General features: G+C 46.9%; 1 protein-coding gene across 3 annotated transcripts in view; it reads right to left on the bottom strand.

The window, feature by feature from the left end:
- Positions 1-16,898, bottom strand: part of LOC119178439 (decapping and exoribonuclease protein) — an 80,207-nt gene that overhangs the window by 14,444 nt on the left and 48,865 nt on the right. For 2 of the 3 annotated variants that reach the window (XM_075887297.1, XM_075887299.1), the window contains exons 5-6: positions 11,894-11,979; positions 606-980 (exon numbers count right to left, since the gene is read on the bottom strand). In XM_075887297.1, coding sequence (XP_075743412.1) covers positions 842-980; positions 11,894-11,979 — 225 coding nt within the window. In that variant the 3' untranslated portion in view covers positions 606-841. Of the gene's footprint in view, positions 1-605; positions 981-11,893; positions 11,980-16,898 lie in introns of those variants that run through there. The other variant, XM_075887298.1, reaches the window with a different exon arrangement.

The raw sequence follows: 16,898 nt of genomic DNA, 5'->3' as shown, positions 1-16,898 counted from the left end.
ATGAGGCCAAAAGCCACACGATCAGGTTTGCATGCCTAGGGCCAATATTGTCGGGAGACGAGCCAATCCAAAGAGAAAATTCAGTACGCCGCAGAATGACTGCTGGCAACTAAAACACTAACTCCTTGATAGTGGACAAAAAAATTATTGAAAAATAAAGGTATCTGAATAGCCCAGGGGACGTATACAAACTGAGAATGTGGAGGAAAGGCCTCGGAAAGATTGCGAATGGGTGGTTACACCCCGTAGACCTGAGTATGTAGGTGACTGCCATGAAAGTTGTGAGCATGAAGTGATCTAACTAATAAGTTTGGAGCAATGTCTCCATTTAGATACCCTCGTCTAACTAATCAGCTTGAAGCAACGTCTCTATTTAGATACCCGGGGGGAGCAGACGCTTTATAACGATCCACTGAGCTGACTCTCGTCAAGAATATTACGTTATTTACCTATTGTAATAATGTTACCACTCTTCTCTTTATCGAGTATTGTATCTCGTTCTTCCCCTTCCTTCTGAGGGAGTAGCGCCCGCTTTGTAATGTTCTCGTTCAAATTATTCCTACCTGCTTCTCTCCTCTCGTAGTAGGACAGTCGCAACACAGGGCAACGCTGAGCCAACAAGTCTTTTATTGCAACTTGAAACGTAGAACTCACGAAAATGTGAGAACAATAAACGGTTCGCAGGTCTGACGACGTTATAGCAGCGTTACATCGGCAGCAGTAACACAAAGTGGTTCTAATGTACAACCACACAACATGCAAGCTCCGCTCTTTGAGGACAATAAAATAAAATAGAAGAAAACTTGTCTCTATATCCACCTCTCGCGGTGCGATGAGACGCTCAGCTGTTCTGCACACTTCCAACGCCTTCAAACAACCTTGGTAAGTCTTCCCGTGGTCGGTAGGCCTCATCGGGATCTGTAAGGCGCTTGCAGACGATTTCCCCCGATCTTGGTATGTATTCAAACAGGTACACAGTCCTGGAAATCATGAAACAAGAATACGAGTCACTTAACATGAAAACCATGGCCAAAATATTATTGTTAGCACTATTATTACTAACATTGCCATTACCAAATTTGTTCATTCAACAGGCAGAGTGCTGAAAACCTTTTTTTTTCTGCCCCAGTTCAACAGGAAGGATCGTTACCTATGGTGTGGCCGCAATGTGCCACAGGTGATCAGTCTATATCCCCGTAGACATTGGAAATCTTAAATCGACAATAGGAAGGAGCCATTTAACCGAAATTGCAGTGCCAGTGTCAGGAGTCTTCTCGGCGGGTTCAGTCTCCCGATTGAAGCGAAAAATGAAAATTACTACTATTGAAAACTGGTACTATTGAAAATTACTACTAATGAAAATTACTAGTATTCAAGACAGACATTTTGTCCGGTAGCCACGGCTGGAGGTTTAGCAGGCAACAAACTGTAGCCGCTCTCTTCTTCGGATATGTCAACCCGTTTGTTACCGCGACTCGAAAAGGAAACACTGCCACCTTGCACATTTTGCGCATCAATGAACGAGCCAGATCCTTCGTGACGTGACAAACGTAATTCAGTTTTCTAAGACGGAGAGTTGTTGTGGGAAAAAAATGCACATCGATTCTCCCTATGGACCACTATGCTGGGATCCGAAAGCGTAGCGGGAATCGCGCATTGAGTTTCCGTTTCTCTTATGTGACTTATGATACGATAGTTGTCGGGATGTTTAGACTACCGCTTGCCGATGCTGACGTTTACGTTCAGCTTCCCGAGCATTCCTCTGTACCGCGGTGGTGTCACTCCCGCTGCAAGTAGCACCGACGTAACTGTGTTCTTAATCGCGTTTGGCACACCATTGCACAGAGAGAATAACGTAAGTTCAGTGGACGCGCGCTTTCGCAGCCTCGCAGCTTCGTGATTTGCTTGCTGGCGTTGCCGTTTGCATTCAGCTTCGCGGGCATCCATAGCACCGCTACGGAGGAGAGAGAAATGCTTGCCGGCGTTGCGGATTACGCTCAGTATCACGAGCGCTCATAGCACTTTGGCGAAGGGTAGCGCAACGGGAGTGAGCGCGCCGCACTATATCCGAGTGCCCAGCTGTGGCAGATCGAGCGAAACAGGCGAGGAGAAATGAAGTGGAGGCAGCACTCACGCCACCTCCTCAACCACACCTCCTCGCGCTCAAAGGGGAGAGTTGGTGCATGCGCAGTATGGGTGTAAACGCCACAGAAGGGACCCTGTCTCGAGCATAAAATACTTTCGCATACAATACGTGGTGAACAACCCTGAACAAGTTAAGCTGCTTCTTAAGGCCCACAGAAAACACCGCACTGTGGGCCATAAATGGCAGCGTAACTTATTCACGGTTGTGTACAAAATGTACAGTATGGTCTACTGTTAGAGAAAAAACACGAGCTCATGGCTAGCGCGTGGCACGGTGCTAATTGGCGGCGATACTTGCAAGTGCGGCATATGCGCATAAAACTAGTGACCCATTCCATGTTTGTTAACACAGGTAGACCTATGTCGACATTATAAGTAAACTTATAGCAACGACCACACGTTACTTCCGCCATTAGCGCGGAGGGCTGTGATGTGAGCAGTTCGTCGGCATACCGTTTTTTTTTTCTCGTTGCTTGACTGAGAACACCACATGCACCATTGAAAATCGAGCAGAAACTGCGGTAGGCACAGCGTCTTTTCCTACCAAGACAGCGTCACCGCATTTTCGTGACGTGAATCCGGAGGAATTTCTCTATAAAGGCACGTTCACACCAAGCGCGAATCTGGAAAGCTGACGTGGATTATTAGGGCTGCAAGACGGAGACACGCCCACCGTGCATTAGTGGATTGCCTCGTGCCCGCTTTGGAGTGGATACAATGCAACGCGATCGGTTTGAACAGCCGGGCGCACTCGCTGCCTCACCGCTTCGAAAAGCCGCTTGCCCGCTTGCATGCTCCTCGCTCGGTGTGAACGCGCCTTAAGGGCGACACACGCCCAGTTCAATCAGCTACGTTTCTACCTGTACGCATGAAAGCGGTTCCATATATTTGAGGTGCAATTTATATAGCTGTCGCTCCGCCTGCTGTTCAAAAGATTTTAGGCAAGCACAAAAATTGTGTGGTTTTATTTATTGTAGCAGTTTTTCCGCAAGGTATTACCACTAAGCTCGTCATATCTTTCACATACTGCTCGCTGGAACTGTCCGGTTTTTATAGAAAAGAAGGCTATTAATGCCTGAAGCAGCAAATATTCCATGTTCGCCTTTGCGACCATGAAATACCGGCTAAGACTGAGTTGGTATCGGGTGATTTACAGTGCGAAAACGAACGGCGTGAACGGACATGACTTGCTAGCGTGCGCCGTACGCATGAGGAAAAAGTATAGCAGACGACGCAAGCACACACCAGCTTGATGAACCAATGCGCTTGTGCAACATTTCGAAATCTGACCAGCAATTTGCACTCCCTAGACCACCGGCCACGCACTCGCGTGCTCCCCCTAACAGTGGACCGTACTGTACAAAGTGAAGTTGTCTGTCTCGACATAGGTTAATGATACGCTGACTGTGTGTTATTTTGATTAGCCCGCATTCAAATGCACGTGGCTTTACTTTTCATTGCATCTATCTGTTTTTGTAGCGCTAGGAAAACAAGAGCATACCATGGCACATTTAGAATTGCGTGAGCTGGCGATGCGCTTTTTAATAACATAATTATAACAGGGCCTCCACAACAAATAGTGGATACTTAAAAACAAGACGCTTCATGTTTGGTCCGAAAAGCGCTAGTATGTATCTTGCGAGAGACAATTGGGTCGTTCGGGCAGTGGCGATTGACCGTTGTTGTAAACGAAGATCATAAGTAGATGCCGTATAGTAGGATGAATACCTTACGCAGCAGCGGCATGGTGAGGACTACTAAACTGAACTGACCAATGGAATCTCAATATATACGCATTAATTGACGCCAGCTGCCCCAATTTTATAGGTAGTCCCTTTTTCTGCGCTGTCTTTCATTACCCGTGTACTGATTTCCAATCTAGCACAGTGTGAGCTGCCTCGAAGTCACTCGATTTTGCACATTATTAATTCATGACAACACACTAGAAGCAGTTTTCTTGCTGTTTGAGCTTCCTGTCCCGAAATCAAGATATTAGATCTGAAGCAGCTCTTAGGCTCACGTGTGCAACGCCGTACATAGGTGCGTCCTTGCTAAAGCGCTGCAATGCGTTCCCCTCGCCGCAGGTGTTGGCGCGGTGCCAAGTAGCTAACGATGCAGCTGCGCGTTGACGTCACACTCCCCTCCGGTGCTTCACTCGCAGCTGCGCACTGGTGTCAGTCTCTCTCTCTCTCTCACCCGCAGCACGCTCGCAGCAGCCCCCACAGTTGCCTGCTCGTTCATCCGCTCGCAACACACTTCTCTTTTCACCCTCTCCACCGACCGCCAGTTGCAACGATGTCAAGTCGGTCAGGTCGCACCTGCACGTTGACGTTTTCTCTCCCTCACCCGCAGCCGCTGCCGACTCCACCCAGTATCTAGATGGTGTTGTTCCTCCGCCCACTCGCAGCACACTTCTCTCTCGCTTCACCCTCTCCACCGCCAGCAGCACTCGACCGAACAACAAGTGGAAACACTCTTTCTGCTTGTTTATCTGACATTAAGCTTACGCGACACCCTAACCGCCTCTCGTGTCTGTGTTTCAATGAAACGTTTACTCAAAGCGATGCTACATCGAGTTTTCCTTCAAGCCATTCTTCCAGTACCCGTGTTGAAGCCCCTTTCAATCGGGTCAAAGCCGTGAGCACCGCTGCTGCCTCGCATCCCATCCGGGTTTTATTCAGCAAGATGGTTCATTATCGTCTAGTGGCTAAGGTACTCGGCTGCTGACCCGCAGGTCGCGGGATCGAATCCCGGCTGCGGCGGCTGCATTTCCGATGGAGGCGGAAATGTTGTAGGCCCGTGTGCTCAGATTTTGGTGCACGTTAAAGAACATCAGGTGGTCAAAATTTCCAGAGCCCTCCACTACGGCATCTCTCATAATCATATGGTGGTTTTGGGACGTTAAACACCACATATCAAAGATGGTTCATTATTTTTTTCTCATTGTAGGAACAGCGCAACCTCGAAGTAGTTACTTCGTATCTACGGAAGCCAAAAAGCAAGGACCGAAAAGATTGCTGACTTTCAACAAAGATTTAATATCGGACTGGTGTACATATATCGGCGAAAAAAAGAAGAAAATTGGGCATGCGTAGAAGGGTGAAGGAACAACCACTGCGATACAATGTCAGCGAAACTCTCGTCTCTTGTTGAATGAGCTGAAAACAAATACACATGTAACTTAAAGAAGATAGAGATACGCAATCTCTTTTTGCAACAACGGAACCCATGGACAACACACACATTTATGGTCAAGTTTATTTATTTCATAGACTTCCATTATCTCACGTGTAGCCTGCGAGTTGTGCTTGCCTAATATCTCGCTACGCTCATTGCGCTGTTGCGCAATGTTGAGCGCAACACATAGCGAAAAAAATTAAGTGGCGAGAGTGTGGCGCTGCTTCCCACGCCTTGGTAAGCATTGTACGATTTCAATTCCTGTGCAATTCATTCGTGCTCGCCAATTGAAGCAGTGTACAGAGCTCGCCTCCGGGGCTTGCCTCGGTGCTCCCAGAGGGATCTAAACCTGCACTGGCAGCCATATTGAAACTCACCGCACGTCACTTGCACTATGCGGGCACTGAGAATGGTATAGCATAGCACAAATGACTTTGCGATCGCTACGCATCGCACACAAATTATAGCGCCATAACACTCGTTTTGTGGCTATGAAACTGACGTCTCTGTTATAACGTAAGTGTCAGTGTTCCGCCGCGCCATGAGTAACGAACCATGAGGCTTTTACATGTCTGTGTACTCCGCTGGCCTGGTGAGCACACGATGATTGATTTGATTGATTTGTGGGGTTCAACGTCCCAAAACCACCATATGACTATGAGAGACGCCGTAGTGGAGGGCTCCGGAAATTTCGACCACCTGGGTTCTTTAACGTGCACCCAAATCTGAGCACACGGGCCTACATTTCCGCCTCCATCGGAAATGCAGCCGCCGCAGCCGGGATTAGATCCCACGACCTGCGGGTCAGCAGCCGAGTACCTTAGCCACTAGAGCACCACTGCGGGGCCGTGAGCGCACGATATGTGCCAAACTGCTGATGTTACACGGAAGCAGCTAAACACGCCACAACACCGTGCTCAAAGTGAAAAATCCGCCATGGCATTCGGCTGCCACTGCCTGCCCAAGGGGACATGGCTAGTGGCCGACCGTTGGTTAAGGGTCGGCAACCAGTCGGTGGCCAGTTTATTGGGCAAGACAACAGGAAAAAGTGGCCGGCCTGTGACTGCCCATTGACCAGATCGGTTGTAGGTCAGCCAGCGTGCTTGGTCCGACGTTTACCATTTGCCAACAGATCTAGGCCAGGTCGGCAGTACGTCGGCCGCCATGTTTGGCGGCTCGACGCTGTAGATTTACTATCAGCTAACACCATTTGACCAGGTCAGCAGTAGGTCGGCAGTGTGCTTAGCTCTGCGTCACAGGTTTACCTTGGGCCCATCTTTATTTTAAATTGGTGGCAAATGCAAGCGCGGGCGATCACGCTTGTCAATTTGCTGGTCGTGTAAGCAGAAGGGCACGTCTATACTGCGTTTTTTTTTAATATGGGCAGTTATACTACTTTAATTTGGGTGTAATTACTGCGTATGTGCACGTCCATAATGGCCGTCTAAGGAGCAATAGTATCACTAAAAATTAATTCCTACACATATATTTCCTGGAAGTGTACCAAGAAAAGGTAACCCGACTGTTCCACAACTATAAATTTAATTTTTCCGCATTTTTAAGATACAATACTGCGGCGACCTCGGATGAAGATACGCATCTGTGGAACAGTAGTGATGGCTTCAGCCACTTGTACGGCATATTTGACAGGAGACAACCTTCGAACAGCGTGATTCTAAGGTCGGTGAGTATATAAGCCCAGATTTTTCTTTAAATGAACATTGAGACTATAGAGAAAGCGCGATTTTGTCCTGACTCTTTCCCGACTCTTTAAGATGCTCTTCCACCTGACCTTATACACACTCCTGTGCAGCAATCAAGTGAGGCTTAGAGGTGTAAGCCTTAGAGAAATGAAATGTAGCAGAATGTTAGTTAACAAAAAAGGGTACAGTATTCCGGTCATGCTTCCGTTCTTTTGGCCGTTAATGAGAGGTTAAAGCTTGGTCGTATAACGCTCTGACTGAATGCAGAACTGCACCTTATCGAACCTCGGATATATTACCGACACCCTGAGCCAACCTCGTGGGGTGCTCTGAAAAGAAGCACAATATTTGTGTCGCAGCAGCTGATTAGTACACTGCTACACTGTTCAAACTATAGCAATAGCATGCCATCGTTTGCGAAACTTGTACAACTGCACGCAAAGCTAAATTTTGACACTACCTTTGACTGAGTGATCACTTCGCCTTTTTGCATGCTATAAAGCTGCTTTCATCATTTGTAGACTGAAAATATTGCTGTGCTGTGTCACTGACTTGAGAGTTTCGTTGCTTATAGCTTGAATAGAGCATACTGACAAAAAGCGAACATTTTTTCGAGCCATTTAGCTCCTTTCAGCGTAGGTCATGATACTGTTTAAAAAAATTGAATAGTTTCCCGTATGTTTTGCTTGGTTGGATTGTCTGTTGGTTTAATTGGTTTCAGGACAGAAATGAGCCTCTCAAAATAACATTCACCTTCTGTCATACTTATAGCTTGGAAGCATGTCGACTGCTTTTTTATGAATTCTTAGAGTGGTGCTTCAAAGCGTTATCGACTGATCTCATCGTAACTCTTCTTGTATTTATTGATTTTGTTGCATTTGCAGGCTGTTTTATGGTAAATCACGTTGGTGCATCAACAGAGCATCTGCAACGTCGTCGAAAAAATGGTTGGCCGAAACCCAGGACAAAGAAGGCGTCCGATTGCGCAGGCGTCACCTAGAGAGCATCCACGATTTACCATAAGTGTTCGCACGAAACATTTGTGTAAATAAAAAAACTTTTAGGTTGATGTACCTGTGACGTGGGCTTTATTTATAGTTATCAGTATCTATTAACTACAGTGGCTGCTACTGGCGTGACCTGAAATGTTATTTGGGGGGGGGCGGTAGCGCCAATCACACTTTATCAATGTTGATGCATGTTTTCGTAGGTTTCCATGCATATGTATGCAATGCATTACACGAGCAAAGTAAAAAAAATTTTCATGAGAGGGTTAAAGCCCCCTCTCCCCTGGGCTAGCCCTAGTGGCCGCCAGCTGGCCGCGTGCTATTTTTAACCGGGCCGAACGTGGCCCTACAGAGGCTGGCACTCGGCCAGGTCAGTCAGTGAGGTCGGTCTTACGTCGGTGGCCATAGGATCGGCCAGCTATAGGCCAGTGTCAATCCTCATACGTGGGCAAACCTGGGAAGCCGACTATTGCCCAACGTCAGCCAGGTTGACCAGCGAACTTGGGCAAACGTCGCGTCAAGCACTTTTGTACCATTGGGTGATTGCTTTGCGTGAAATTGAGTTCCACGCCTGTGAGATCTTCCAGATGTTTTTATGTTAACGTACAAACATAAATACTACCTCACGCCGATACTTCGATAATAAACTATTCCGATACAATATAATAGAATCGCATAAGATCACACAACACCATAATCCAATGCTGTGATGTGGAAGCATGCGAGCTGATTTGAACAGCCATGCACCAGCACATCCCTATATGGCAAATTCCTAAGAAAAACACGCCGTTCTTTGGCCACGTAGCTCCATCATACGCCAAGGCGACAATCTTACTCAAATGCTACTTTCTAGATTTACAGGCGTCACTACAAACGCGAAATTCCTGGTGCTTTTCAGTATTGAACCAATCTTGGGTGGAAATGATGCCCACGGGACGAGGATGAAGAGGATCACAAAACAGTCACCTCTGTATTGTCCTCGTCCCATGAGCGCCACTTCAACCAATGATGAAGGCCTATTAACTCTGCCAAGTTTCTATTCCTATTTAACCAATCGCTTCCATTTTGCTCGTCATGAATGACTTGTTTTATTTTTGTATGTTTTGCTTTTAGCGAAACAAATGTTCAACAATAAGCACACGTGTATAGTTATTGAGTGCCTGTTGTGTGTACGTAAAAGCCCAATCTGGCACATGCCTGATACGTGTGCTTTCCTTCGCCACATCACATTTTCTTTTCGACTGTGGAGTTGAAGGCCATCTCGCATACCGGTTCTAAAGGAAAGGAAAGAAATAAGGCGTCGCCTAATTGTCTCTCTCAATCGAGGTCACCTCAACAACACCACGCAAGGAATGGGAGAATGGGAGCGAAATATATTGAAAGGAGGGAAGAGTAGAAAAGGGTAAAATAAAACAAAAGCATTAGATCTGACTATGGTGCGCACACAATAACAACACTTGCAGTCGACCGATAAACCGCCGAAAAAGCCCCGGGGGGGGGGGGGGGGGGGGGTTGGTTGCAGAGATTTGCACGTTTTAATACGGGCAAGTGGACGAGCGGGGTCTTCCAAACTCATGTAGTCCAGTTGGCTCCGTTGGTAGCACCACTCCAAAGGGCTACTTCGAAGATGTGATGACATCATGTGAGCGAAGGGTCGATGAATATAATGCTTAGAATTCGGAATCCGTCGCTATGGACCTCAAGAAAAAACGCAGGGCCACAGCTAGTGCAGCCAACCTGGCATCCTTCAATTGACCAGCCGGTGCTGGGGTGCACACAGGAGACGGACACGCAGTCGCCGCGTTATCGGCCGCGGCATCAGTTAGGTCTGGTGTGTTCACTGGCGGTAGAATGGTGGCGGCCACGTAAGTCTGGTTACAACCGGTAAGGGCGTCCCGGAACGAAACGCCCTTCATGACCACAGCACTGCCGCGCTTGTTCACAAGGGTTCTGGCTTCCTCCTCAGCTTGGCGGTGGGTCACGGTGCCGTCAGGTGAAGCCTTGATGACTGTAACCTTGCGCTGAAGCTACCAGGAAGGACAACGTGGCTTTGGTGCGGAATGCTCGCCGCTACAGTTGATGAAGTGTGGTCGTTCGGTTGCACAGGGTCCTGGGGCGTGCTTGATGTCACAACGCATGCACCGTTCGTCTCGCGAGCAGGTGGCCGTTGCGCGCCCGAAGCAGCCACATCGAGAGCACTGTATATGGAACGGTAGTGCGGCGGACGACTTTGCCTAAGCAAATACAGCAAGATGCCAGAGAGGACAGTGGTCCCCGCAAATGTTAGGGTGAGGCAGTTGCTTCTGCGTACACCGGCCACTATTGGCATTGATGAGGCTATGTTGGCGGCTAGGTCCTCGATGGTAATGAATAGACTCACTCCGAATATCATGCCGATACATGTGTTGAGAGCTTCGGTTGTTCAGACTGGACCTTGACCTTGCAAATTGCCCCAATTTGGAGCAGGTTGGTTGTGTTAGTGGTAGGATGGGTGCCAACTGCAACCAGATTGCGTTTGAATTTCATCCAAACGCGTTGGGTGGCAGGAAGTTTCGAGAGGAAGGCAGCGATGACGTTCCTCGACGCAGCCAGGAAGTTGGACTTTTTCCGACAAGTCGATAGATGATTATGACCACCTGGTCGCTCGGAATTTGATTTTAAACATCTTTGATGTCTTCACAGCTTGAATGAGGGCGTGTAGAGGTGCTTGGAGGCACGTGTTCATTTGGTACGGGTGCCCTTTGCTCGGTGGCCGATGGCGTTGTGAGAGGAGAGGAGATGGTGTTGCTGCGAAGGAAAACTCTCTTGCAGGAAGCAATGGCCACGGCAGGAGAGGAAGAAGATCCGGTTTGTACCTTTTCTTTGTTGAAATCCTGGAAAAGAAGGACAGTGTGATGGCTGCCGTTCTTCTGAGGCCAGGGCTATAGCCAGGGTTTGGCTTTGGAGTGCACAGGCCACCGTGGTTCCTGCTGCTGCGGCTGCGTGGGCACCGGTGTCGATGCCGAGGTCGCCTGGGAGACTTTCTGTTGATTTGCCTTCTTACAGTGACCTCTCAGTCAAGGCATGGCGACTATGAAGGCGACTATGAAGAAAAGGGCGTGGGCGCAAAAGCATGCGTCCTGCTCAGTTTAAATCTCCCTCGTCTCTCCCCATAAAGCGACCTAAATGATGCGTTTATTGGGTATTTACGTCCCAAAGAAACTCATGGTATAGGAGATGCTATAGTCGAGGTCACCAAAATCTCTACCAGCTGAGATTCCTCAACGTACACTGAAATCACACAGCACAGCATTTCACCTAACTTGTTAGGCGACAGCCGACGCTGGGATTGAACCGCGACTCTCGGGTCAACAGCGAGCACCGCGTTGTGTGGTCTTGAAGGCTTCATTATACCTTTTGTGCAAGAGATGTGCGTGCCTCCCAGCTGATCCAGCCCGTAAAGCATGCTTATGCGACAGCTTGTAAAAGCGCAGCTAGCACAAGCTGTCGTGCAAGCTGTCGCGCAGCTTGCACGACAGCTTTTAAAAGCGCGAAAAGCCCGAGAAACTATATCCTGCATTCGGTACACCGAACTTCACTGAATACAGCAAAATGTGCAAAACGGAAGTTACCGGTGTTAGTTAAAAAGTTTGCTTCATAATACGCTTTGCGGCACGTTCGTCGAATTCAGACTTAAGGCTATGATTACCAATTCGAAACCCTGGCCGAAGACGCATAAGGTCTATGTGCATACTTTTATTTCTTTAATTGTGCATCAAGTGCAAATTTACGGAAAGAAATGGAAATTCTAGAGCCATAACCCGGGTGCAATAGTGCCAAAAAATTAGGCCTAATCGGAAATGATGACAAACTTTCACTGACCTTCCGTCGTCCACCTCTGTGTGCTCTTTGATGAATGAAAGGAGGCGATCACAAAAGCGCATGCATACGCCTTCTGACCACATAGTCTGCAAAGAAAGGGGAAAAGCAGGATAAATATTTCATAGTTGTCACACGCAGTAATACTGAGAGACGTAGTGGGAAAATGAATTAAGGTTAAACATATTCACTACCAAACCGTGTGTTCCTATAACATGTTTTGTAGGTTCCCTTTTTAAAGTTTATCCACCATGCCGAATGGTGCTTGCCGAATGGTGGTACGTGTTTTTGTTGCTCTGACCCAAGAGTGAAGAGACGTATCAATGGATTTGTGAAAACAACTGAGAAGTTGTACGCGTGTCGTGGGCTTGTCAGGCACGATGACTTAATTGACGAGTATAGGGTAGCCCAAATTCTCATGAATCGTTGGCACTTATGCTAGAAAAAAAGTACGTCATTTTCAACACAACATTGTGCACGCTACTGTGCAATTCTGTTCAAATTACAGTGATAGCAGGCGTATATTCTATCAGCGCTTGAGGAGTCGAAGGTTGAAACATGTAATTCTCAAAAAACATTTTAGCGCGCACACGATAGACGAAAAACGAAAAGCGAGAAGACGAACAGGCCTGTCTGTTGTGTGCCCACTGAACTGTTTCCAAGGATGTCGTCAGGCCAACTCGCCCATCTTCCCACACTATCAAATTGAAACATGTTATCTTTGTTACGTTATTGTAAAATAACTTCTACCACAACAGGCTTTCTCACAACGCTGTGTCTACAGGGTCCTTTTCTGAAAATGTTTCAACCACTCTCGAGACTCTGTGGTTAAGTGTAACTACAGCGATGCAGGGTCCCCACGTTCGCATGCAGCTAAAGATGCAAACGAAAGAACAAACAAACAAGAAAAAAGGACGGACGGACGGAAAGGCTTAGGCGATATTGGTTCATTATGAAATGCACCGAATTTAAATTATGCATCTTTATAAAACCGGTAATGCCGGTAATGTAAACACCGTTTCTACCAGTTATTTTCTAACAACGAAAGCTATCAAACAGAACGAGGAGTAGCTAGAGTTTGCTGGTTGTTAGTGCCGAGTTCGATAGCCGTGTCTCGCTCTTCGATGTCGACAGATACCGACATGCACAGATTTTGCGTTGACTGCAACCGGGACCACCTTTGCATCTGTCCACTATATAAAATGTGAAGGAAGTCGCTGACAGTTCACCCTTTGACAATTTTAAATCAACAATTCTTAGAAAAATTTCTCTTTGAACCATTTCATGAGTCTTGCCATTTGCGCATATGCTCGAAGCTGTCAGCAAACTTTCGCACCAGACTTAACACGACAAGACACTGAGCTTCCTCCACATTATACATCGTTCTTAGTCACCGAAACGCCACTGTGGCTAGGCAGAAGAGAATTTTGGCCATGCTTTTTGGAGCGTGTAAAATACGCAAATGAAAGAAGAAAAATTAAGGAAGAAATTAGCAAGTTTGGACAGATGACCCCTCACAATACAGAATTTAGAGTTATGGCCTGTGACGCAGCTTCGAAACAAGAACAATGTCTTCCCGACAGACGTTTTAGTGGAGAATGGTATGAATAGGCACTTGTCATATACAGCTCAGGGTTGGCATATATGAAATGATGTGTTAGTGCATACACTGAGAGTAGAAAAAGAAAGCTGTGCGCGCGAGTTTTTTATGACAGTGTCAACTACCGCAAACAAACTGTACATTGACCTGGTTGTAGTGTGCATTTGTGTTTTTATTTCTTTTTTAGCCGATTCTTTCTTTTGGATACCCTTTCTCTTTTCTTGATGCAGAAGTTATCGATATGCAGTAGCAGAGCTAGTATGGACTACAACCCCTCCACAGCAAAGCAGATAGAACTGAACACTGAGAAATCTCTGGACATCGAAGCTTTTGTTCCATCGTAACCATCATGCTCATCAACAAAGGGCTTGGGTTCACACTCCACTTCTGAAACCATGTATAGGGCATCTTGTACGCAGCGTCTGCACACGGTAATGGCCACAAGAATACTGATTACAACAGCAACAATGTGTACAGCTTTGCCTGGCCTTGAGTGGCTCCCTTGAGTGGCTCCCTTGAGTGCGCACAGTGTTGTCCTGTTAACTGCTGCCCGTTGCAGTAAGTTTAACCAGGTCTAGGTTTCTTTTTATATTTATTTATAATGTCAGAGCTTTAACATACGGCGTTTCATGTCAAGTGTGATGCAATTGTTTGCCTTGTTTATTGCGGTCATGAGTACCGAAGGTGCCTAAACGGCACCGTATTCTTTAAAGACAGCAAAGTAGAACCTAGTACTAGTACAGGACAGGTGTTCGACCAGATTTAACAAATGCAACAAAAACATGGTGGACGCCCACTATTTACCCTTGAGAGCACCACTCAACAGCATTAACGGGTGGTATTCACACCGATTAAAGGTTTGCTCACCATGCTTCGCTTCAGGATTGACAACTCAGCAGTGCCGCCATATAAATACCATCTGTGTGACCTGAGAATAAACTGTTTTTAATTTCCTTATGTTGCCTCCTTCAAGTAGTTTAGCAGTCAAATTAACCACGGCAAGCATTAACAATGGTGCAGTGCACCCCGTCCAGTCATCGCTACTGAAAAGCACGCCTCTCCAGTTTGGCAGCACTGCAAACACCCCCAAGCCGGTTTCAATACTATTTGTAAAGACGAAGAAATGAAAGCCAAGATAGGATCAACGACCAACACATCTTTGAACGCACGTACAAGCCCGCCATTGCCGTTGTCACCATATGCGAACCAGAAGAGAATAGAGAATGTCGCGTGGCAGGGAGTTTGGGCAGTGCTGCCATACCGGACGTGCGCGCCACATCCACAGCTGAAAGCTACACCTTATTGCAGAGCAAACGCTCGCGCTACTCGCGTTTTATTTGACGCCGATAGCCCAGTTTCGAAGAGCCCATCATGCCATATAGCACATTTCATACCAGCGTCCAAAAAACCTCCTGATCGGCACGAAGCACCTTAAACAAAGAGTGACAGAGAACATAGGCAGAGACAAAGTGTTCCACTCACGGCCGCAATATTGCGCCAGCCATGTTGCGTCACATCGCAGGTGTGCGCGTGTGTCAGGTGTCTCCTCGCGTTTTGTTGATGATGTGTTCGGTTATCGCGTTTCTATAAAAGCGAATGGCACGGGTCTGGTGTTGGTTCTGTCGTATCTGGCGCATAGCTTGCCGAAAAAGCAGTCTGATGTCGACGCTTTGAATCTTGTGCTCCGGAGCCGCAACAATAAGCATTCAAAAAGAGATAGATCTTCGTATATTTAAGAAAAAAAATAGATGGCTATGAGTGACATATGTGTGCACAAGTAACAATAGCAATATTAAAAGAGTAGTCTAACGTGTTTTAACCAAGGTCAAGTAATTCATCAAGGGAATAATATATGTAAGCAAACATCGGTATCTGGAACAATTTTCTTACTCCAATTGTTTTCTGTGGTGAATTGTCAATGTGAAGCAGAAATCATTATTGTGTTTAAGCTTTTCGCAGACACCTTAACCGCTGTACCCAGTTGATATGGCTGTACGGTAGCAGTGATGTATCGACTGCACCTACATGCATCGCGTACAATTTGCGATCTGATAGACCAGAGAACAACTGCCACTTAAGTGTTTAAAGTGTGGCACCTTAAGGTACACTCAAGTCCAAAACAGCTTCTTCTTGCAGTTGTAAATTACCATATATTAATACGAAATGTTTATTTACGTTGTAGCAAGCTACTTAGAAGCGGAAAAGCGCGCAAGCTACACAGGTGGCGAAGGCACTTGAGGCTGCCAGGCCCCAACATTGTGATGTCAAAATTTCTGCAACAGCCTTAGCAGGCTGTCGTGGGAATTATCTACTTTTTAGTAGAAAGGGGTTTTGTAAAAAAAGGCAACTAAATTCAGCCGACTCGGCCCACGGCCTTCGAGGGGAGGAGGAAGAGAATAAAACAATATTAGCAAGACAAATAGGACAACGCACTCGCCACACACGAGCATAGGAAGAGGGAAGAAAATATAAAATCCGTGACACGGTCCAAGGAGCGCGAAATCGGGGCATCAATTGGCGAGGGCTACACGACGCTAGTAGATCGCGGACGGCGGGCCGATCGGCGAGAGCTACGCTGGCGCCAGCGATCTTGTACAACCCAACCAGTCAGCTCGAAATCCATGGAGTGATACCTGAGGAAGCCAAAATTCCAACAGGAAAAGGTTGAGGGAGGAAGGAAGAAACTGGCAGAACCCTCAAGACGACCACTTTCGCAATGGAGAAAAAAAAGTTAGAACCACTGTCGTCTGTGAAAGTGGCTCCAATGCTGACATGCATATTTTCGTCTCCACTCTCTACAGCATTTCTCATAGCCGCTATGCTCTTTGGCTTTTGTCACAATTCGCGCTCGACCCATACCAGGCTACGGACAACCACGTCAGCACGGTGCCTAGATTCGACCCACGCTACGCTGAACCTTTAAACATCTCACTTGGTGCAGCACAACCTCTGGGATCAGATCAAGTATACCTTCGACCGATCCCCATCTCTTCACAAATTTCGGTTATTTGTAACGTCGTGATTACGCCACACCATGACCTGAATATGTGAACTCACCAATTACTAGGAGGAGGTCACGAAAAATTTTTCAGTATTTATGGGCAGACACGCTTGGTCGCTGAAAATTACGTAGGTGTTCGATTTACAGCTTCACTGTATCAACGTATAAAAAACAAATTGTTTTGGCACTGTATGAGTTTGAGCCCACACTTTCACGCTTTGTAGGCACGTGTGCTCTGGGCTACATATCTGTGCAAGAAGAATGTGGGTATATTGGAGCTGTATGAATGCGTTGTATCGGCGACGCAATGATGACAAAAAAATGGCAGATTCCACGTACAGTGGGACTCGATGATATGCGAAACACGAATGGGAATCGTTAGTATGCCACTTTAAAATCAGCACAGC

This window comes from Rhipicephalus microplus, chromosome 1, assembly GCF_043290135.1.
Source record: "Rhipicephalus microplus isolate Deutch F79 chromosome 1, USDA_Rmic, whole genome shotgun sequence".
In the NCBI taxonomy this organism is placed as follows: Eukaryota; Metazoa; Arthropoda; class Arachnida; order Ixodida; family Ixodidae; genus Rhipicephalus; species Rhipicephalus microplus.
The sequence above is the reverse complement of the archived record's forward strand: the minus strand, read 5'-3'. Positions and strand labels throughout refer to the sequence as shown.